Source organism: Myotis myotis, unplaced genomic scaffold, assembly GCF_014108235.1.
Source record: "Myotis myotis isolate mMyoMyo1 unplaced genomic scaffold, mMyoMyo1.p scaffold_m19_p_16, whole genome shotgun sequence".
Classification (NCBI taxonomy): domain Eukaryota; kingdom Metazoa; phylum Chordata; class Mammalia; order Chiroptera; family Vespertilionidae; genus Myotis; species Myotis myotis.
In genome coordinates, this window is record NW_023416320.1 from 22,387,225 (window position 1) to 22,409,180 (window position 21,956).

General features: G+C 41.0%; 2 protein-coding genes and 1 long non-coding RNA gene across 4 annotated transcripts in view; 1 reads left to right on the forward strand and 2 right to left on the reverse strand.

Annotated features, from left to right (window-relative positions):
* Positions 1-1,786, reverse strand: part of EIF3H (eukaryotic translation initiation factor 3 subunit H) — an 87,739-nt gene extending 85,953 nt beyond the window's left edge. For both annotated transcript variants that reach the window (XM_036338109.1, XM_036338108.1), the window contains exon 1: positions 1,618-1,786. In XM_036338109.1, the coding sequence (XP_036194002.1) occupies positions 1,618-1,749 (132 nt within the window). In that variant the 5' untranslated portion in view covers positions 1,750-1,786. The remainder of the gene's footprint in view (positions 1-1,617) is intronic.
* Positions 1,787-2,966: 1,180 nt separating this feature from the next.
* LOC118670505 lies at positions 2,967-11,547 on the forward strand. Its single transcript, XR_004972360.1, has 4 exons — positions 2,967-3,242; positions 4,260-4,315; positions 4,809-4,882; positions 11,473-11,547. It is a non-coding gene; the product is annotated as an uncharacterized LOC118670505 (long non-coding RNA).
* A 2,234-nt stretch (positions 11,548-13,781) lies between these two features.
* On the reverse strand, positions 13,782-18,128 carry LOC118670791 (E3 ubiquitin-protein ligase RLIM-like). Its single transcript, XM_036338183.1, has 3 exons — positions 17,891-18,128; positions 15,876-15,955; positions 13,782-15,455 (listed from the first exon to the last, which is right to left on the reverse strand). Exons 1-3 carry the CDS (start codon positions 18,126-18,128, stop codon positions 13,782-13,784), a joined length of 1,992 nt encoding a protein of 663 aa, XP_036194076.1.
* Positions 18,129-21,956: the final 3,828 nt, after the last annotated feature.

Below are 21,956 nucleotides of genomic sequence, written 5' to 3' on the forward strand. Positions count from 1 at the left end.
TCCATTAACAGTCAGATAAAGAAATTTATGTTATAGCCATACAATGAAATGCTGTATAGCAATGAAAATGCATGAATTACAATTACTCACTCTAGAATGGACTAATCTCAGTCATGGTGTGACTGTGTGTGTGTATATACGTATATATACGTATATACACACACACACAGATATATATATATGACATAGGAAAACATACTATGATTTAATTCACTCATATGTATTAATATAAACAGGCAAAACTAAACAAACTGTTTAGGAATACTTGTGTTGTGAAGCTACTAAAAAAAATTACTGAATCAAAGATCACAATAGTGATAATAGGGTGAGGAGAAGGGATAGGAGAAAAGGATGAAATGGAAAGGGGCTTCAAAGATATTTGTAATGTTCTGTTTCTGAAGCTGAATAGCAGGTGACTGGATATGTATTTTGTGATTATTCAAATCACTAGAGGCCCCATGCACAAAATTCGTGCAGGAGTAGGCCTTCCTTCCCCCGGCTGCCGGCACCAGCTTCCCTCTGGCACCCCAGACCCAGGCTCCCTCGCAGTCCCAGCTTCGTCTGAAAGGTCGTTGGGAAGGATGTCCAGTCTAATTAGCATATTAGGCTTTTGTTTTTATAGATGTATTATAGACACTACTTTGCATGTATGACATTTTGATTTTCTTTTTACACTTCTTTGCTAATGTTATCAATTATATTTTTAAAGACATAGGAAATTGGTGGTGGCAGATTCTAAAAGCAGTGGCTTAAAGAAAAGTGGAAGACTGCTACTATAGACAATTTTTAACCACTGACTTCAAGAGGAAAAATATGGGGGTTGAGAAGGGAACACAGAATGCTAAGAGACAGAGCTGAACATTTTACTATGGGAATGTCTTGAAAATGTTAAGACAGGAAGGGAAAGGTAATATTAAAGAAACAGAGGAATTGATAAATAAGACCAAAGGTAGGAAAGAAAAGGTTCAAGAATATAAGAAAAACAATTGGTCACTATCAAGATGTCAGGAACAAATACTATTCAACATCAGGCTTACCAAATAGTTCTGTGTGGCTAGAATGTAGTTCCTAGGAAGTTTGGAAATACTAGGAATTAAACCTAAACACAAAAGCAAGGACATCTTGGTGGGCCTTGAGCTCATTGCAAAGCCACTGAAAACATTTCAGAAAGGCAGTTAACAAGATCTGGACTTTCACACACTTTTAATAAAAGTATAAAAAGCAGACGGAAGCCAAGTTTACCCTGCTCTCCCCTTCCCATAGCCCCCGAGTCCTAGCTCCTTCTTGACACCCAGGGGTCACCTACCTACCTGTCGCCCAGAAGAGTTTGTCTCCAAGTCCTCTCTCCCAAGCACCTCAAAACAAGGCCCCCGGGACCTGTCACACACGCCCCGAGCCTCGGTCCCCTTTCTCAGCCCTCAATTCCCCCGTCAGATGGCGGAGAAAGCTGCAGCGCCTCCCGAACAAAAAGCGGAGACGAAAGAGGAGGATTTTCAGGGAAAACCTTGGCCCAGCCTCACGTGGCCCAGAGGGGAGGCAGCCGGCAAGCGCGCCGGGCGGCACCCGGCTGGGAACTGCGCTCCCCGCGGGGGCCCGGGAAGACGGCACCCCACTCACCAGGCCGTCTATCTGCACCTGCTTCACGGCCGAATCTCCGGCCCCGCCTTTGCCCTTGCCTTTCCCGGCCGCACCGCTGGCGGAGGTGGAAGAAGCGGTGGCCGGGCCGGTGCCTTCCTTGCGGGACGCCATCTTTCCAGCGGGACAGGAAGAAAGAGAAACGTGAGTGATCGGAAGCGGAAGTACGAGCTTCACGTGACGTCATACGCAGTGCGCCGTCCGAGGGGCGGAGCGGGGAGGAAAGGCTAGACTAGGGCCCCGCCTCCCTTCAACTCCTTCCCTAACGGAATCCTTTGCGCATGCGCATTGTGTGTTTGAGGCTCCCCCCCCCTCCCCCCCCCATAAAATGCTTGAAGTGGACTTTTTAAAAGAAAGACTTTGTGACAAACGCGGCAGAGATTGGAGTGATGTGTCTAGAAGCCAAGGAGCCCAAGGATTGCCGGGAACACCGGAAACAAAGAGAAAGGCATGGAAGGAAGGCATGGAACAGATTCTCCCTTATTGCCTTCAGGGAGAGCATGGCCCTGAGGACACCCCAACTTCAGACTGTGAGACCACACATTTCTGCTGTTTTAAGCTATGCAGTTTGTGGTACTTTGTTACAGCCGCCCTAAGAAATTAACACAACTTATTTATGTGCTACTGTATTGATGTATTATGCACATTATAAAACATCCACTGAAATAGATATTGAAAAATGTGTAAAGGTGAAAAACTAATGTTTAAAACATTAGTCTTATTAACTTATAGTGTGCAAAGAGTTTGAGAGCAACGATATTGAATATTTGCCCTTTTAATCTTTTTATTTTGGAGAAAAAAATAAAATGTTTCCACTTTATGTTTAGTCAGTCTCTATTAGGCTATTGATAATAGCATTGTAATTCACACTTACATGATGTCTCATGTGTAAAAATGCTTTCACTTCTAATTTTTTTATTAATCCCAATTCCCAATCTTGCAAACTATGAAGAGTTTCACTAACTCCCATTACACACATTAGGAAACAGACGTGAATTATCCAACCTTATTCTGTTCATTACTGGTGAGCAGTATTGCATTTTGTCTTATGTAATTTTAGATAACTGTCTCTAACCACTTAGAATTCAGGGGTGGGCAAACTTTTTGACTCGAGGGCCACAATGGGTTCTTAAACTGGACCGGAGGGCCGGAACAAAAGCATGGATGGAGTGTTTGTGTGAACTAATATAAATTCAAAGTAAACATCATTACATAAAAGGGTACGGTTTTTTTTTTTTTTTTTAGTTTTATTCATTTCAAACGGGCCGGATCCGGCCCGCGGGCCATAGTTTGCCCACGGCTGACTTAGATTATACAGAAATTCTTTTTTCAGAATTACCAGAATAGCCCTTTGCTGATATTAGTTTCACGTAAGATTACATAAGGACCAAGAAGTTATTTTATGCAAAGTGTTGAAGTATGATGCCGAATATATTCTGTAAAAATAACACTGACTTGTGTGAAATACACATCTAAAATATTTATTTTTATTTATTTAGTTAATCCTCACCCATGGATATTTTTCCATTGATTTTAGAGAGAGTGGAAGACAGAAATATCGATGTAAAAGAAACTCATCGATTGATTGTGAGGAGCCTGCAACAGAGGTATGTGCCCTTGACCAGAATTGAACCAGGGACCCATAGTTCCGCAGACTGATGCTCTATCCACTGAGCCAAACTGGCTAGCGCCAAGTCTCAAGTATCTAAAGGAATACTTGACAGCTTTAGAAAATCATCTTAGATAAGGAATTTATAACTTTCTCTGCTTCCAAATACATTTTGCCTAGTCCTTATGTTGGAAATGTTTACTTATTAAATAAATATCTAGGCAGAACTGATGAAGTGGTTACACCAATGAAGGGTATTTCCTGCCCTGAGATTTTTGTTGTGAGGGTCTGGTTTCATATTACAATCTGTGAACAGAAACAGTTACACCTGAAAAATTCCTAATGATACAACATAAAAAGTTGTATCCATTATTTTCAAGTACACATGAGATATTTATCAAAACAGACCACAACCTGGGCCACAGAGAGAGTCTCCACAAGTTTAGAACTATTGAAGGTTGATTGTAGTAGAATTACACTAGAAATCAGTAAGAGAAAAATAAAAAGAAAAGAGAAGAAGAAAATCCCTCATGGAAGAACCAGATCTAGAAGTTTGTGCCTGTCATTGGCTAGCTGGAACGATGAGCACCAGAAAGCATCCAGGTTACTTACAAATAATAATACATTTACTAATTGCTTTATCCTACTATATATATGGTTTCATTTCAAAATTACAATACCAATATTACTAGTCACAATAAAACTGGTAAGTAAAGTTTTAAATTCCTTTGTAATATTTTAGCCTTGGAAATATCCCACTAAGATTTTCCAGACATGTGTGCTAATCACACTGCATGGGTTCTTTCAACCTGACCCAAAACAGTGCATGTGGCCCCCTGTGCATGAAACAGCCCACAGCCAAGAGATACAAATACAGACACCCCCAATTTACAATGGTTTGACTTAAGATATCTTTTACTTTATAATGGTGCAAAACCATTTAGTAAAAACCATACTTCAAATTAATTAATAAAGCAATTAATACTTCAAATTTTGAATTTTGATCTTTTTTCAGGCTAGCAATATGTGGTATGATATTGACAGCTCCCAAGTCAAATTGAGATCTAGATGGTAAGTAATCATCAGTATACTGTGTTGCCACCGTCTTATGCATATTGTGTTCTGAGCATGTTTATGGTAGGCTAGGATAAGCTATGATATTAGTTTAGGTGTATTAAATGTATTTTCAGCTTAGATATTTTCAACTTATAATGGGTTTATAGGGACCTAACCTCATAAATCTAGGAGCATCTGTACAAAGAGAGGAAGGGAGAGACACATGAAGTAGAATTTGAAATAGGAAGTCAATATAGAAGTAATATCACTTCCTTCATTTGGATTTCTGGTTTGCTTCCTATCTCACTGGCTATTCCTTTCTTCTGTCACCATTGATGATTTTTCTACCCTTCCCCAACTTTTTAATATTGAAGAAACTGCACCAGAGTTCCATTCTTCTACATCTTTGTTCCCTTATCTCTACTCCCTGTCATGGTGACCTCATCCACTCTCAAACCTCTAAACTTTATGCATTATACTGATGAATCCAAAATTTATATTTTCCCAGACCTCTCTACTGAACTCCACACCAGCATGTCTACCTGTCTGCCTATTCAACATCTCCACTTAAATGTCCAACAGGTACCTCCAACTTAACCTTTGCAAAATTGAGCTCCAACTTCCCTCCCCCGCAAAAAAAAAAAAAAAAAATTGTTCTTCACATAGTCTTCCGCATCTCATTTGATGACAGCTCTGTTCTTCTAGTTAATAAGACCAAAACCCTTGACTCCTCTGTTTCCCTCTCACCCCACCCCCTGATCCATCAGTTACTCCTCTAGGCTCCATCTTAAAATGTATTCAAAATTCAGACTTCTTCTGAGAAGATGTAAAAATGTTTTTCCCTACTTCTCCTAATAAGTGCATCGAAACCCCTGGGCATTATTGGTAGAACAAAAATGAGAAGACTTTGCAAGGTGGGAAGAAGGAGGAAGACTGGCTAGGGACACTGGGACCCAAAGAACAAGAGAGGTGTGATTACCACGTATGTTCCATGCTTGGAGCTGAAGTCCAGTGACCTGGAAACACCAACAGGTACAAATAAAACAAAACAAAACACAACACAAAAAGCCTCCGATAACTGCACACTGTCAGTGGCAATGATGTATAGAATTTGACCTTTAACCCTTATCAGACAATAATGAGGCAGCCACTCCATCCCCCACAGCAGTAAGGAGACCAGCAACCCCATGAAGGAATCCTGGAAAGCAGTAATAAGGCAATCCTACCCCTTTCATCCAGGAGGTATCACTGGAAGCCTAGCTGGAGCTGGAACTTCCATCCCCCACCAGTGACCAAGAACTGTTCCCACTCCTGAGAGAGTCAGTGAAGGCTGAACATGGAACTTCTACTTGTACCCTCATGGGGCAGTAAAAGGAAGGACTCCCTCCTTCCACTGCCAGAGCTATGTCAGAGAAAGCCAACTAAAACAGGCGGCCTTGAGATCCAGAGTGCCATAACAAAATATGCAAACATCGATGCTTCAATTGAAAAGTCATCATCTCATCAAGAACCAGAAAGGTTTCAAACTGAATGAAGAAAGGCAATCAATAGATGCCAACACTGACATGACAGAGATGTTAGGATTATCTGAAAAGATTTTGAAGCAGCTATCATACAATATCTCAACTACCAATTATAAGCACACTTAAAATGTTTCAGCAAAGCCTTAACTGGTTTGGCTCAGTGGATAGAGCTTTGGCCTGCAGACTCAAGGGTCCCAGGTTCGATTCCGGTCAAGGGCATGTAACTTGGTTGCGGGCATATCCCAAGTAGGGAGTGTGCAGGAGGCAGCTAATCGATGTTTCTCTCTTATTGATGTTTCTAACTCTCTATCCCTCTCCCTTCCTCTCTGTAAAAAAAAAAAAAAAAAAAAAAAAAATCAATAAAATATATTTTTTAAAAAATGTTTCAACAAAGAAATTGAAAGTCTCAGCCAAGATATAAAAGATATAAATAGGAACCAAATGGAAATTTAGAACTTAAAAAATACAATAACTAAAACTAAAACTAAAAACCTGATGGGCTTAACAGCAGAATGGAAAGGACAGAAGAAAAAAAATCAATGACTGGAGATGCAACATAGAAATTACCCAATCTGTCCACAGATGAACAGAATATAAAATGGTACAGCCACTGTGAGAAAGAGTATGACAGTTCTTTAAAAAATTAAACATAGAATTACCAAATGCACCCTAGCCAGCTTGGCTCAGTGGATAGAGTGTCAGCCTGTGGACTGAAGGGTCCCAGGTTCGATTCCGGCCAAGGGCACATACCTGGGTTGCAGGCTCGATCCCCAGTAGGGGGCGTACAGGAGGCAGCCAATCAATGATTCTCATCATTGATGTTTCTATTTCTCCCTCTCCCTTCCTCTCTGAAATCAATAAAGAAATATATATATTTTTTTAAAAATAATTACCAAATGATCCAGCAATTCCACGTCTAGGTATATACCCAAAAGTATTGAAAGCAGGGACATAAACAAATATTTGTACACCAGTATTCATAGCAGCATTACTCAAAATAGCCAAAAGTTGAAAACTATTCAACAGATAAATTAATAAACAAAATGTGGCATATACATAAAATTGAATATTATTCAGCCTTAAGAAGAAATGAAAGTCTGATACATGCTACAACACAAATGAATTTTAAAAACATGCTAAATGAAATGTCAGATGCAAAAACAATTATTATAGGATTTTATTTACATTAAGTACCTAGAATAGTCAAATTTATCAGGAAAGTAGAATAATGGTTACCAGGAGGTGGGAAGAGGGAGGAATAAGGAGTTATTATTTAATAAGTGGAGAGTTTCAATTTGGGATGGTGGAAAAATAGTAATGGTTGTACCAATAATGTGGACACAATAACACTGAACTGTACATTTAAAAGGGGTTTAACCTGACTGGTTTGGCTTAGTGGATAGAGCGTTGGCCTGCGGACTCAAGGGTCCTGGGTTCGATTCCGGTCAAAGGCATGTACCTTGGATGCAGGCACATCCCCAGTGGGGAGTGTGCAGGAGGCAGCTGATCGATGTTTCTCTCTCATCAATGTTTCTTCAGTCTATAGGCCGTCGATCTATCCACTGAGCCAAACCAGCTAGGGCATATCAATGTTTCTAACTCTCTATCCCTCTCCCTTCCTCTCTGTAAAAAATCAATAAAATATATCTTTTAAAAAAATAAATAAAAAAATAAAAGGGGTTTAAATGTTAAAGTTTGTGTTATTTTTCCAGAATAAAAATAAACAAGTGGACTGAAACAAAAACAAAAAAATGAACAGAGCCTTGGGGAACTGTGGAACTATAAGAAAAAAAAAATAACAGTCCTGCCCTATCCTAGTGGCTCAATTGATTGAAGCATCATCCGTGCACCTAAAGGTTGTGGGTTTGATTCTGGGTCAGGGCATATACCTAGGTTGCCAGTTTGATCCCCAGGGTGAGTACAGCAGGCAACGATTGATGTTTATCACATTGATGTCTCTCTCTCTCTCTCTCTCTCTCTCTCTCTCTCTCTCCACCCCCCCCCCCATTTCTTCTCTCTCTAAAATCAAGAAAAACATGTTCTCAAGTGAGGATAAGTAAGTAAGTAAGTAAGTAAATAAAATATAACAATCCTATCATAGAAGTCTTAGAAAGAGAAAAGAAAGGGAGCAGGGGTTAAAAGTTATTAAAGAAATAGCGCCTGAAAACTTCCTTAATATTAGGGGAAAGTCATAGCCTACAGATTCAAGAAGCTTGAGCAAACTCCAAATAGGATACATCCAAAGAAATGCACACCAAGTTATATCAGAGTGAAACTTCTAAAAGCCAAAGAAAACATCTTGAAAGCAGCAAGAGACAAGGCCCTACTTTATAAGGGAAAAACAATTGGAACTAAAATGGATTTCTCAATAGAAAACAAAGACCAGAAGGCAGTTGCATAATATTTTTCAACTGCTAAAAAAAAAAAAGAACGCTCAACCTAGAAACCTGTATTCAACCAAAATATTATTAAGGAATAAAAGGAAATCAAAACATTTTTTAATAAAGAAAAACTAAGAGAATTGTTACTAGCAGTCCTACCCCAAAAGAATGACTAAAAGTAGTTCTCTAAAAGGAAAAGGAACAATAAAAGAAAGAACCTGGAATATCATTAAGGAAGAAAGAGCACAATAAACAAAAATGTGGGTAATTACAGTAGACTTTCCTTCTTTTGAGTTTCCTAAATGTTTTAGGGTTAAAGCAAAAAATTAGGATAGCAAGAAAGCCAACTACTGTTATAATTATTTTACTTACCTTAAATGAAGTAGACCTGGTATGAGAAATACTTAATTAAAAAAAACAGAATATTCACACAACTTTTGTAATTTAATGTGAAACTTTAGAGGCTTGATCTAACTCTACATTTCTGGCCATGCAAGTATCTTCTGAGTGAAAAATATGCTAGTTCAAAGACACATTAAAAACTTCACCTCCGGAGCAACTAAGATGGCGGCATAGGTAAACACCGGGAAATTATCGCCTCACACAACAATTGAAAATTACCGCAAAGGACTGAGCAAACATCATCCAGAACAACAGGAAGGCTGGCTGAGTGTAAATTCCACAACTAGAAGGAAAGAAAAGCACGCTGAGAGCCAGAGGCGCTGCGGAGGTGAAGTGCAGAGGTACGGCGGCGCGCGCGCGAGGAAAGGGGGTAGCACCTGAGGACGCGGCTGACTTTTTGAGTCACAAGCTCCTGACTGCTCTGAACTCCGGTTCCGGGAAGTCTCTGGGGACCCAGGACTCATACGGGGAGAGGCTGGTCTGTCCAGCAGCGAGCGAACTTGAGGGCGGCTTTCCCTCAGAGGTGCTTGCAGCCGTTACCGGAACACTGAGACGCGCGACTCCGGGTGGAGAATCGGCCATGGCCGCTTTCTCCGCCCTCTGACTCCCTGAGACCCCGCCCCACCCAGGCTGCGGCAGAGGCTTTTGCATGTGAATGTACCTAACTGCAGCCCAGCCAGGCAGACCCGGAACTTCCAAGAGAAGGCCCAAGGCCCCGCAGCGGCTTGCATTGCTTCACAGCTGAGCCTCTTCGTGGCTCCTGCTGTGTGGCCTCAGGCAGAGGCTGAATTAGCACCTCCTTAGATCCAGGAGCCACTGTACCCAGTGGTCAGAGGGGGTCCATCCAGACTGCTACTCCTCAGATCCATAAGGGACGCACTCAGGGAGCAGACTCAGTGAGCACCAAAGCCCCACTGAAGCAAGTCTTGCCCCAGAAGGGTGTCTTCAGCACAGAAGTTCTCCCACTTTAGACACAGCTGATTCTCACAGCCAATTGGCCTGGAGGTCAATTCCTCCCAGTGATTCTACAACAACCAAGGCACCAAGAGTGCACCAAGAGTGTCCACCCCAGGTAACTGGGGAGGCTGAGCTACTGGGCCCTACAGGACACCTGGCGCACAGGGCCACTCTATCAACACAGGGAAGCTGCCAAAATGCGGAGACAAAGAAACAGGTCACAAATGGCAGAAATGGAGGAAAGCAAACGATTGGATATAGAGTTTAAGGCCACGGTTATAAGGTTTTTCAAGAATTTTATGGAAACCGCCGATAAATTTAATGAATCCCTCAATAAGTATAGGGAGACCATGGAGGACATGAAAAAGGACCAACTAGAAATTAAGCATACACTGACTGAAATAAAGAATAATTTACAGAGATCCAGCAGCAGAAAAGAGGATCCCAAGAATCAAGTCAAAGATTTGAAATACAAAGAAACAAAAAATACCCAACCGAAAAAGAAAAAAGAAAAGAGATTCCAAAAATATGAAGATAGTGTAAGGAACCTCTGGGACAACTTCAAGCGTACCAACCTCAGAATTATAGGGGTACCAGAAGGAGAGAGAGGGCAAGATATTGAAAACCTTTTTGAAGAAATAATGACAGAAAACTTCCCCTACCTGGTGAAAGAAATGGACTTACAAGTCCAGGAAGCGCAGAGAACCCCAAACAAAAGGAATCCAAGGAGGACCACACCAAGACACATCATAATTAAAATGCCAAGAGCAAAAGATAAAGAGAGAATCTTAAAAGCAGCAAGAGAAAGACAGTCAGTTACCTACAAGGGAGTACCCATACGACTGTCAGCTGATTTCTCAACAGAAACCATGCAGGCCAGAAGAGACTGGCAAGACATATTCAAAGTGATGAATAGCAAGAACCTGCAACCAAGATTACTTTATCCAGCAAAGCTATCATTCAGAATAGAAGGTCAGATAAAGAGCTTCACGGATAAGAAAAAGCTAAAGGAGTTCATCACCACCAAACCAGCATTATATGAAATGCTGAAAGGTATTCTTTAAGAAGAGGAAGAAGAAAAAGGAACTCTTACCATTTGCCACAGCATGGATGGAACTGGAGAGCGGATAAATACCACAGGATCTCACTCATTTGTGGAATATAATGAACAACATAAGCTGATGAACAAGGACTGATCCAGAGACGGAGAGGCATTGATTGGACTGTCGGGACTTGGAGGGAAGGTAGGGGAGGGTGGGGGTAAGGGGGAAAGATCAACCAAAGGACTTATATGCAAGCATATAGGCCTAATCAATGGACATGGACAACGGGGGGGTGAGGGCATGAGCGGGGGTGGGGGGGTGGGGGGTAGAGGGTAACGTGGGGACAAGGACACATATGTAATATCTTAATCAATAAAAAAATATATTAAAAAAAAAAACTTCACCTCCGCTTCCCATTATGTTTTATAGTTCTGTGCAATTACTGTGGCTACTAGCAATTCATATAGGAAATAAAGGTCAGAGATTATTCTGATTAAATTTTTAGAGCAGGTTTATGCTTAACACTATCCACACTTACATAGGTTTCATACTGCACACAATTTATGACTATTATGATTATTACTGTAGGTCTTAATATAATGTATTCTCAACTAAACCAGGATTGAAATTTTTAAGTAAAATATTCTGGACTGGCCAATATACCCTTCCCTGCCCACCCCCCCTCCAAAAAAAAGGGAGTTTTTTGGCTGCATTATGAGAAAAACCCTTAACTATGTTTGGATTGGAAAGGAAGCCTACTCTGAAATTTGATTTTAAGTAATGATTTGGGGTGATACTTTTATTTTTACTGGGGACAATTAACACTGAGTTAGTAGACATGTTTTAATTCGGGCTTTATTTTTAAGACTTTCAGATTGCAACTCAGGAGGCTCCAACAGCAACTAAGTGCTTTGGGATCATTCGCACAAAGATTAAGAGGCATGTATAAACCATAAAACCCTTTATAAGAAATAAGAATCTATCTTAAAATAATCATATGAACTAAACTTATATATAAAAACATATTGAAACTTAAATATACTCATGTGGCAAAAATTAAAGAAATACCTATATTGCCCTAGCTGGTTTGGCTCAGTGGATAGAGCGTTGGCCTTCAGACTGAAAGAGCCAGGTTCAGTTCCGGCCTAGGGCACATGCCTGGGTTGAGGGCTTGATCCCCAGTGGGGGGGCGTGCAGGAGGCAGCCCATCCATGATTCTTTCTCATCATTGATGTTTTTATCTCTCTCTCCATCTCCTTTCCTCTCTGAAATCAATAAAAATGTATTTTTTTTAAAAGAAATACCTATACTGCCCTTTTTCTTTAGTTGTTAACAAGCACAGCAAACCAAAGTGCAAACCAATGTTTAAGAGAATTGAGTTCTAAGGGTTTCTCACCTCATCACTTCTAAAGATAAAATGTACTTGTCCTTTCTATCATACAAGGTAGGAGTATTTAAGAGGGTTGTTAAACTGCTGAGTCAAAAAGAACAAGAGGAAGCAGCAAGAAAACATAGACGGACTGGGTGTGAAGAGAGTTGGGAATGCTGGTTGTGGTAGGTGGTCTCTGATTTGCTCTTCAGATACACTCACCATCCTTCTCTACCCTAATCTGTGATTCCAGGAGGCTGACCAGTCTTTATCAACCAGTCTCTCTTGCTCTGTGTCTTCAGATTGGGTTTAGCTAATGTGAACTACCAACAGGAGATTAGAAGTCAGGAGGAAAGCAAGGTAAGAGTATTTACTTCCATGAATCCCCTAAGTGGCTGCCATTTGTCTACTTAAGGTCACAGCTCTTGTTGGGTGGCCTTCTGTTACCATTACAGCACATGCTGAGTTGCAGTCTGTATGCCCCCTCACGCCTAGTAGTGATAATACAGGCTTCCCACAGTTGCTAGCCTCAGGGTACTTCATCATTTCTTGCTTTCCCTCCATTCCTTGCACATTTTAAAAAGTAGTCTCTTTATTAAATGCTATTCCATCACTTTTTCCAAGTGTGTTGTTAATGTTCAGCCAGGACTCTGATTGATACATTGGTAGTGGGGAATGGGAGAAAAAGTCAAGGTAGTATTAAGGTGTGGTAAAGAGAGATAGGAGAGAGAGATAGGAAGAGGTTTTCAAAGCTTTTTGCACCATTCTATGAATGTAACACGACTTACGTGACTCCAATTAATTCCTAAATTGCAAAATTATTGTGGCTGAGTTCCTGTTTCTTTGCATCCATATCCAATATAAGGGCATGGCTATAGATAGATGTCTGGAATTTACATGACTAGGTAAGACTCCCAGGATCTATGTGGGTTGATTATGTCATATTAAGACATTTCTCTTATGAAGTAAGGATCAACCCAACCCAGTGTATCCGCTAATTTTTTTCTAGAAATTCCGTCACTTGCTATAGTATGAATTTTTACTGTCAATTATGTCAATATTATTTGACTTTGTAATATTTCCTTTTATTCTCAGTGTACTCTCCCCCTTAGGGGCACACCTACACTTTTCCCTTCCCCTTCCCAGGTACATTGCCTTTGCCTTTCTTTTTCCGAAGCTCCATCAACCCTTCTATTGCTTCTGTAACTTGTTTCCTGAGCCTATGCAGCCCAGCTGGCTCACTTCTACTAGCTCTGTAACTTTCTAAATAAACTTTCTCTTATAATTTGAAAAATAAAATATTGCCCAGAAGGTGTGGATCAGTGGTTGAGCATCAGCCTATGAACCTGGAGTTCATGGTTCAATTCCAGGTCAGGGCACATGCAGGGGTTGAGGGCTCAATCCCCAGTAGGGGGGAGTGCAGGAGGCAGCTGATCAATGATTCTCTCTCATCATTGATGTTTCTATCTCTCTCACTCTCTCTCGCTTCCTCTCTCTGAAATCAATAAAAACGTATTTTTAAAAAAGGATCTTGACACCATTACTTAATAAAAAATATGCAAGTAAATAAATAATTTGAAAAATATATACAGTTTATTTTATTCTCAAACAGAAATTTGGGAAAGTACAATAATTCCTTCAAGAACCAGTGGTTCAGTACATATTTCATTTAGATTCACAATTAAATTCAGATTGTTATATTTAAGCATCACTCCAAAAGTGGGTATAAGCCAGGTGACTGTTGTTTGTCCATCATTATAACAGTTTATATAGCTGAGAATTCAGATCTCAATTAAAATTTTCTCTCTAATCAGAACCTACTACTTCCCTGCGACAAATAGGACAGGTAGAGTTGTCAGACAGCCAGCGATCAATACAGTGCACATGATATTCATGGGAGCAAGGTAGTATGCGAAGCTTGTTGCCTTCTGTGTACTCTGTAATACAAATTATACAGACTTTCGATGTATCATTTTCAGAAAAAGGTCTTATAGCCAAGTTGTCAATCTCTGCTTTGCTGAGTCCTGTTGGATGGTTATCATAATCATTCACGAATAAAAATTGATCAAGAGAGGCCCAAGAGTCACTTTCATCTGATGTTATTGGGGTCATAGATCTACTGTCACCCCAGGTTTCTGATGAGTATGGTGAGAATCTTCTTTCATCACTGCCTTCAGAGAACAGGGTGCTAATTTCTGAATTTTCATCACTGAAGGAACTGGAACTAGACATCGGACTGGAGCTGGAACTGGATATCAGACTGGAGCTGGAACTAGACATCAGACTGGAGCTGGAACTGGACATCAGACTGGAGCTGGAACTGGACATCAGACTGGAGCTGGAACTGGACATCAGACTGGAGCTGGAACTGGACATCAGACTGAAACTGGAACTGGATGTGTAACTGGAGTTTGAACTAGAAGTCAATGTGGAATGTAAATAGGAATCACAGCTAGAATTTGAGCTGGAACTAAAACTCCTACCATGAGAACTCTCTCTTCCATAGGGTGACTCTGCCCTTTCCATGTATGGACTTGGCGCTGACTGAATACTCTCTAAATCACTCTCACTGTCCATAGGATTACTTGAGCCACTAAAATCTCTCACTGTCTGCCTTAACGTGCTTTGAATTGCACCAGGTATTGTATCACTTAAACCTGTACTTAAAATTCCACAAAAGGGAATTCCAATGGTACTAACATAAGCTCTCATATCTGCTGGTTCATAATGTGAAAACATATGCCTAAGTTCTCCTTGTTCACTGTCTAAAGCGGCAGTGCTATTTGGTATCTCAGATGTTATTTGAGTTCTATTAGTTATGCTGCCTCTCTCAGAATATGCTACAGGATGAACTCGTCCTACTGCAGAACAGAGGCATATGTTTGGATATGTCTGTCTCAATCCACAAGATTCACTGTCACCGGTTGTGTCTGGAGAAGATTCTCCTTGAACACCATTCCTTGTCCCAGATGTTGCAAAAAGATGCCTGTTTTGCGATTCAAGTGCAGCTGTTCGCTGTGTCGATGTTTCTTGGTGCCGAGTTCTAAAAAATCTCCCAGTCTCTCTCACAAAAGGCTGCTCAAAAGTTGGAGATGATGCACTGTGATGGAATCTTTGTGAAAGGGGACCCAATGAACGTGGAGGTGACCCACTTTCAGTTCTTGCTCTGGTTCTACTGTGGTCTGGGCTTCTGCTTCTTGTTCTTTTCTGGCCTCTAGTAGGTGTGACTTTTATTGATGGCCTTGGTGTACTTTGTTCCGATTTAGATGGTCTTGTAAATCTTGGTTCAGCTTGTGGGTTTTCCACGTGACTGTGGCTATTTTCCATATTTTCTCTTCTGGGAAGTCTTGTAGATGGTACGTATTTATTCTCTGCACTTGCACGGCCAGAACTGAATCTGAAATCACCGTGTGGATTAGCCTGGCTCACTTCTCTCCAAGGTTGGTGTTCTCCTTGCCCACATAGCACATTTTTAGTTTGCTCGAAAGCATTAAGCTGGTCTCTAATAGAGCCACTCGTTGGAGATGAGTGACTCTGATGAAGTCTTTGTGCAAGTGGACCCAGTGCACGTGGAGGTGACCCACTTTCAGTTCTTGCTCTGGTTCTACTGTGGTCTGGGCTTCTGCTTCTTGCCCTTTTCTGACTTCTAGTAGGTGTGACTCTTATTGATGGCCTTGGTGTACTTTGTTCTGATTTAGATGGTCTTATAAATCGTGGTTCAGCTTGTGGGTTTTCCAGGTGATTGTGGCCACTTTCCATGCTTTGTCCTCTGGGAAATCTTATAGATGGTACATATTTACTCTCCACACTTGAACTGCCAGAACTGAATCTGAAATCACTGGGAGGATTAACCTGGCTCACTTCTCTACAAGGTTGGGGTTCTCTTTGCCCACTTGTCACATTTTCCGTTGGTTCAAAAGAGATGAGCCAGTCTATTAAAGAGTCACTGCTAGACACATCATCGGGAGAGTCTCCTTCACCTGTTAACAAAAAAGTGGGGAGCTCAGAAAGGAAATACCAAGATTAGAGCCATCGTAGGCTAGCACTCTGAAACGTTGTTTCAAAAACAAACTAAAATGGTGATAAATACTCAGATCTTATAAACAAATTTTACATTTATAGAATGAATATTTTGTAAACCACGCTGCAAATTCACAAGTACAGGCAAGAAAGTTTCAATTCTATCTGAAAGACAGAGATAATCCTAGATAAATTTAGAGAATTGTTTTATTAATGCCGTGACTGGTTTGGCTCAGTGGATGGAGCGTCGGCCTGCAGACTGAAGGGTCCCAGGTTGGATTCCAGTCGGGGGCATGTACCTTGGTTACGGGCACATCCCCAGTGGGAGATGTGCAGGAGGCAGCTGATCGATGTTTCTCTCTCATCGATGTTTCTAGCTCTCTGTCCCTCTCCCTTCCTCTCTGTAAAAAAAATCAATAAAATATATTTTTAAAAAAAATGAATATGGAGGTCTATTTTTAATAGTTCATCATATACACATCCTGGGAGAGGACTGTCAAGTGACAACAGTTTTTTCACTCCACTGTCAAAATTTACTAATGCAATTAAACAAGACAAATACCAGGTAAGGTACAGTGCTTGTTATTTTTCTTCAGTTTACATTATTAGGTAATTTTCACTAGTCCACATTACTTCTAGGCTTTTGACTTAAGTGCTTTTGATAATATATAAAGTTGTTTTAAAATACAAGACTATTATAGCCATTACCCAAATATAAAGAAGGTTTATAGGTTTAAAGTATTGGAATACTTATTAATGTTACCAAGATTTTGAATTGACATGAAATTGAAGGTTAGATAAATGAGTAGACTAAACCTAGCATAGTGCATATAGGACCATGTTCAAGAACCAAACTATTTCCGTGTCCTCTTCAGTACATAGTAAAAGTCTCTACTTCACACTGGGAGAGAACCACCAGCCCTGAGGTTAGAGCAGGGCTTCTCAACCTTAACACTACTGACATTTTGGCATGATACAATTCTTCATTTAGGGAGCTATCCTGTGCCTTGTGGAATGCTGGGCAGCATTCCTAGCCACTGCCCCCAGGATGTCAAAAATATATTTAGGTATTGTAAAATGCCCCCAGTTGAGAACTACTTGATTCGGATATGAAATACTTGTTTTTGCTGGTGAGGAAGTCATATGTCTATATCAGTGGTTCTCAACCTTCCTAATACCGCGACACTTTAATACAGTTCCTCATGTTGTGGTGACCCCCAATTTCATTGTTATAAATTGAACATAATTAAAGCATAGTGATTAATCACAAAAACAATATGTAATTATGTGTTTTCTGATGGTCTTAGGCGACCCCTGTGAAAGGGTTGTTCGACCCCCAAAGGGGTCGCGACCCACAGGTTGAGAACCGCTGGTCTATATAGAAAAAAAATAATTCAGGTAGAAGGAGGAATTTTCCATTGAGGTGGAAAACCAAGGAAAATATCAATAGGCTATTTCACAAATAAAACAACGCAAATGTGAATGGGGGTGAGGGGGAGGCGGAGAAGTACCTTGACATTCTCACCAAAAAAATGAATAAATGCTAGGTTTGTGGTTTGTTTGTTTGTTGAGAAGTTACTTAGCACTAGATTAATTTGTGCCACTCTATATAATCCAGCCGTGGGCAAACTACGGCCCGCGGGCTGGATCCGGCCCGTTTGAAATGAATAAAACTTAAAAAAAAAAGACCTTACCCTTTTATGTAATGATGTTTACTTTGAATTTATATTAGTTCACACAAACACGCCATCCATGCTTTTGTTCCAGCCCTCCGGTCCAGTTTAAGAACCCATTGTGGCCCTCGAGTCAAAAAGTTTGCCCACCCCTGGTATAATCTCTGGTTGACACTCACTGTTATGAAGTTCCTTATCCATCCCATCACAAACAAAGTATACCTGTATTTTCATTTGAGTTTCCCAGTAGTTTGTCTTTAACTAGGTGAAGTCGTCTCTGCAACTCCTCTTCTGTACTTTCGCCTGGATTGCCTAGCAAATTGTTACTCTTCATAAGCTTGTACTCATCTTCACTCAGGTTATTTACAAACCGATAAAAATCCCGAGCTAATCGGTTTGTCTGATTTCTGCGCTGGGCCGCAGATTCATCTCCTTCATCGCCAGAATCTGAGTTTTCCATCTTGACGAACAAGTGGAAAATTATCAGACTTTTACAAAATGATGGTGATACACAAACAAACACTTCCTGCTTCGGTGTCAGGATACGACTCAGTCGATCCACTGATCCACCTCAGCTTACGGTTCTCTCAGTTTCTCTCACCTCTCCTGCTGCTGCAGTTGTACAGCTGCTGGTGAGTCAACTGTTGAGACCCACCTTTATACCAAGCATTCTAGTCATTGTTGCCTAGGCAACCATGATCTTCACCATTGTTACCAAATAGGGACCTCATTCAGGTTGGGTTTCATTTCAGTCCAAACCAGCAAATGTTGACAAGGGCTTATTGTGTACCCAGCACAATCCCAAGCCTCCTTTAACCCACATGAACCTATTCTCAGGCTTTCGGACGGCTTTTCAGGTTCTGATAAGCTATAGCTATTTGTATGTTAAATTACAGAACCCAGATGCAGCTAGTTCCAGTAGATATGACAGCCTCTTTCAAAATGCCATGCTGCCCTAGCCAGCTTGGCTCAGTGGATAAAGTGTTAGTCTGCAGACCAAAGGGTCCCACGTTCCATTCTGGTCAAGGGCATGTACCTCAGTTGCAGCCTGGGCCCTGGTCAGGGCACGTGCAGGAGGCAACCAATTGATGTGTTTCTCTCACATCCATCGATATTTCTGTCTTTCCCTCTCTCTTCCACTCTCTCTAAAAACCAATGGAAAAATACCTTGGGTGAGGATTTAAAAAAAAAATGCCTTGCCAAAGTCATCCTAGTTAAATGCAACAGTGTTCATTTTCAGGTGCCGCAGGATTTCTGTCTTTTCTCCTCAGAATTCCTTAAATCATGGATACTCACTAAGAAAGCCCACGTTGTTTTATATTTCACCAGGCCCATAGCTGAATCTGTTTAACTGGGTCCTTTCCCTTCTATAAAGGCTTCATCTTGCATTACACAACTCCTCTGTTGTGGGTGGCGGTGGGGTTCTTGCGGTCTCACGAGGAAAAGCATTTCCAGGGACCCTCAAGAAAGGATGAGATCTGATGGCAAAATTTATTCAGGAAGCAAAATTAAAGAAGTTCCCCAATGTTCTGTTATGCCCAGATTTCAAGATCCCCCAAGACAGACCACTAGGGAGCCGAGTCCAATGCAAAAGCATAGAGTCTTTTATTCAAGCCCGGGACTTGGTCCCCCCCCCCCCCCCCCCGCCTCCATTACTGGATGCGAGAGAGAGCCCTGAGTCCCAGGGGAACAAAGAATTTATAGGGCTTGGGGTGGGGGGGGGCACACTCTGACCACTGATTTGGCCGATTCCGGTTGGTTGAGTGAGGGCTGGGGGCTAGTGACCCAAGGGCAGGTGCAGCTAGGGTCTGGTTACACAAAGACAGGGGGGTGGCTAGCATACCCTTGGCCTTGGGCTAGTTTCCCCCGCTTTCCCATTGGCCGAGATAAGGGCAGGCTGAGTAACTGATACATTCTGCGGCTTTTTCTTGGAAGAGGGGATAAGGACACAGCTATCAGTCCTGTTCTGTCCTTTCAGTCCCATCTCTGTCCATCTTGCCATGGAAAATCAGGGCCAGAAATAGAGTCTATGTGCAGAGGTTCTGTGCCATATTAAAGCTTTTCAGTCCAGCATTCAGCTGACTTAGCTTGTGCTCCTGGCTGCCATCCATTGCTGTGCTGTGGTATCCAGGCTCCCACCTGGAGCCCGTGTTTGGAGTCCGCATGGCTCAAGACCACATGACTATGGAGAGAGAACAGGCGAGTGCGTGGAACAAGGCTGGGTCACGAGCAAAAGAGAGAGAGCTTTGCTCACCTGGACTTAGGTATTCTCAGGCTTGGGAGGAACCAGAGCTTTTTCAAAATAACCAGTCAGCCCCCAGGTTAGATTGAAGGGCCTCTCCCCTGTGCCATTTTTACTTTTACTGAGCATGTCCCTATCTCCCCATGCTCCCCCCACCCCTACAATCCAGTACTGGAGGAGAGAAGTGAGGGGTTTTAATCCCTTGGAGGGACAATTCTGCAATTTCTTGGGGTGTCAAGCTGTAGCTTCCTGGTGAAGCAATCAGGCCTCTGCTTCCCAGCTGAACATGCTCAGCGATGTCTCCCCCTTTGCTTCCTTTCCCATCAATACCCAGCTATAACTATGGTGACACTTCAAGCTTCTGTTTACAAAAAACAAAAACAAAACCCCAAAACATTAATTACAAATTTGGCTGGTTTTCTCTCATGCAAAGAATCCCTTAAGGAATTCTCCACAAATGCATCCCGTTTCATTTTTGTTTTTTTCTCATCAGTATTATAAATAGTACTTAAACAAAACTAGCCAGAACATCACAGACACTTTTTAAACAGATCCACAATAGTTGTTTTGCCTGCCATAATTCATGCTGACCTTTGCTGATTTTATTCCATGTACGTTAGTGCAGCCAGGATGGCTTGGTAAACATGACGCTCCTTTGCAATCCTATCTGAGGGAGACCTCTAAGAGTTTCTGGACTCATTGATATTACCAGAACTTAACACTTCCTTGGAAATCCTTCATTCAGGTTGTTCATGGAAAGACAAGATTGGGCTGCTAAATTTGAGACATTACGGCATTTGATTTATTTAATTATTAAATCGTCAAACATAAACTGCGTCAGTTAGCACCCTAGCCTTCAGAGATGTGTTAACTGTTGCAGCAGTCTGTACTCCCAAGTAATTCACAGTCCAGGTGAGGGAAATATCACATAGAAACTATCAGAATACACTATATGCTTTAATAGATTTATTTATGTAGTATTGTGTAAGTGTGAGAACTGTCTGATTATTTCATGGGAGTTGGGGAATGTTTCATAGTGATATTACATTTAAATCTGAATCTTTAAATAGTATTGTGAGTTTCTACAGATGGAGAGTGGCAGTTGGGTATGTGTTGGTGAAGAGAGACTATGTCAGACAAAGGAATAGACTTAAGAGACTTTGGCTTGTTTGGGTAACTGTGGCCACCATTTGGGGGTTGAGGTGGAAATGTTTTGAAATTAATCCCACAAGGAATAATTGACACAGAGTATAAATTGAGGTATTTTTTTTCCCTGTAAGAAATAGGACACTGGTTAAGATGTTTTATTTTGAGAAAAAAACAGTGAATTTTGTTTTTGCCTCCTTAGCATCCACCTAAAATACTTATGATAATAAGACCCTGATTTTCCTGGGAGAAAACTCAATTCTCCAATCTTAGCCCTGTTTGTTTAGGTTTAATTGAATTCACTGTCATGGCTAAAGGAAGAACACAGCCATGTCCAATTAATTTATCTCAAATTTCTGGTTCTGGTAATTGTTTAAGCATGGGCATGTGACCTAACGTACATTTAAAAATTAAATTTGAGATGTTAACTAAAACGAGAAGTCATTTTCACTACGGTTGCTAAGCTGGTAGTATGTAAATATAAAGATACTCATGGCTATCTTGTGTACATGAGAATGAAGAAAATCAACATAAAGAAACAGAGGAAAATAAAACAGGAAAAGAGCCAGATACATAAGAAAAAAAAAATGACTTATATGTGAAGCTAGTTGTGCCATAGGATGTTTAGATCTTGTAAACATTGTATTTCATTTTTTTAATATAAGGTTGTGAAGGAAGTTCATCACTTATGATTGGAAGGATTTTAATAATTGCAACAGGGGAGTGATATAATCAGTAATCTAATTAGATATCAAAAAGTAATTTTAAACAAATTTTCCATGTAAGACTCATTGGCTGTTGCCTATTCTATGAAATTAGCAAAAATTTATAAAAGCAAAAATTAGCCCTAGCTGGTTTGGCTCAATGGATAGAGCATCAGCCTGCAGACTGAAGGGTCTC

Coding starts and splice junctions, on each gene's coding strand:
- LOC118670791 (XM_036338183.1), bottom strand. CDS start 18,128: ATGGAAAACTCAGATTCTGGCGATGAAGGAGATGAATCTGCGGCCCAG. Junction 15,956..17,890: donor AAACTCAAATGAAAATACAG/GTATACTTTGTT, acceptor TTTTGTTAACAG/GTGAAGGAGACTCTCCCGAT. Junction 15,456..15,875: donor CTTTTGAACCAACGGAAAAT/GTGACAAGTGGG, acceptor AATGCTTTCGAG/CAAACTAAAAATGTGCTATG.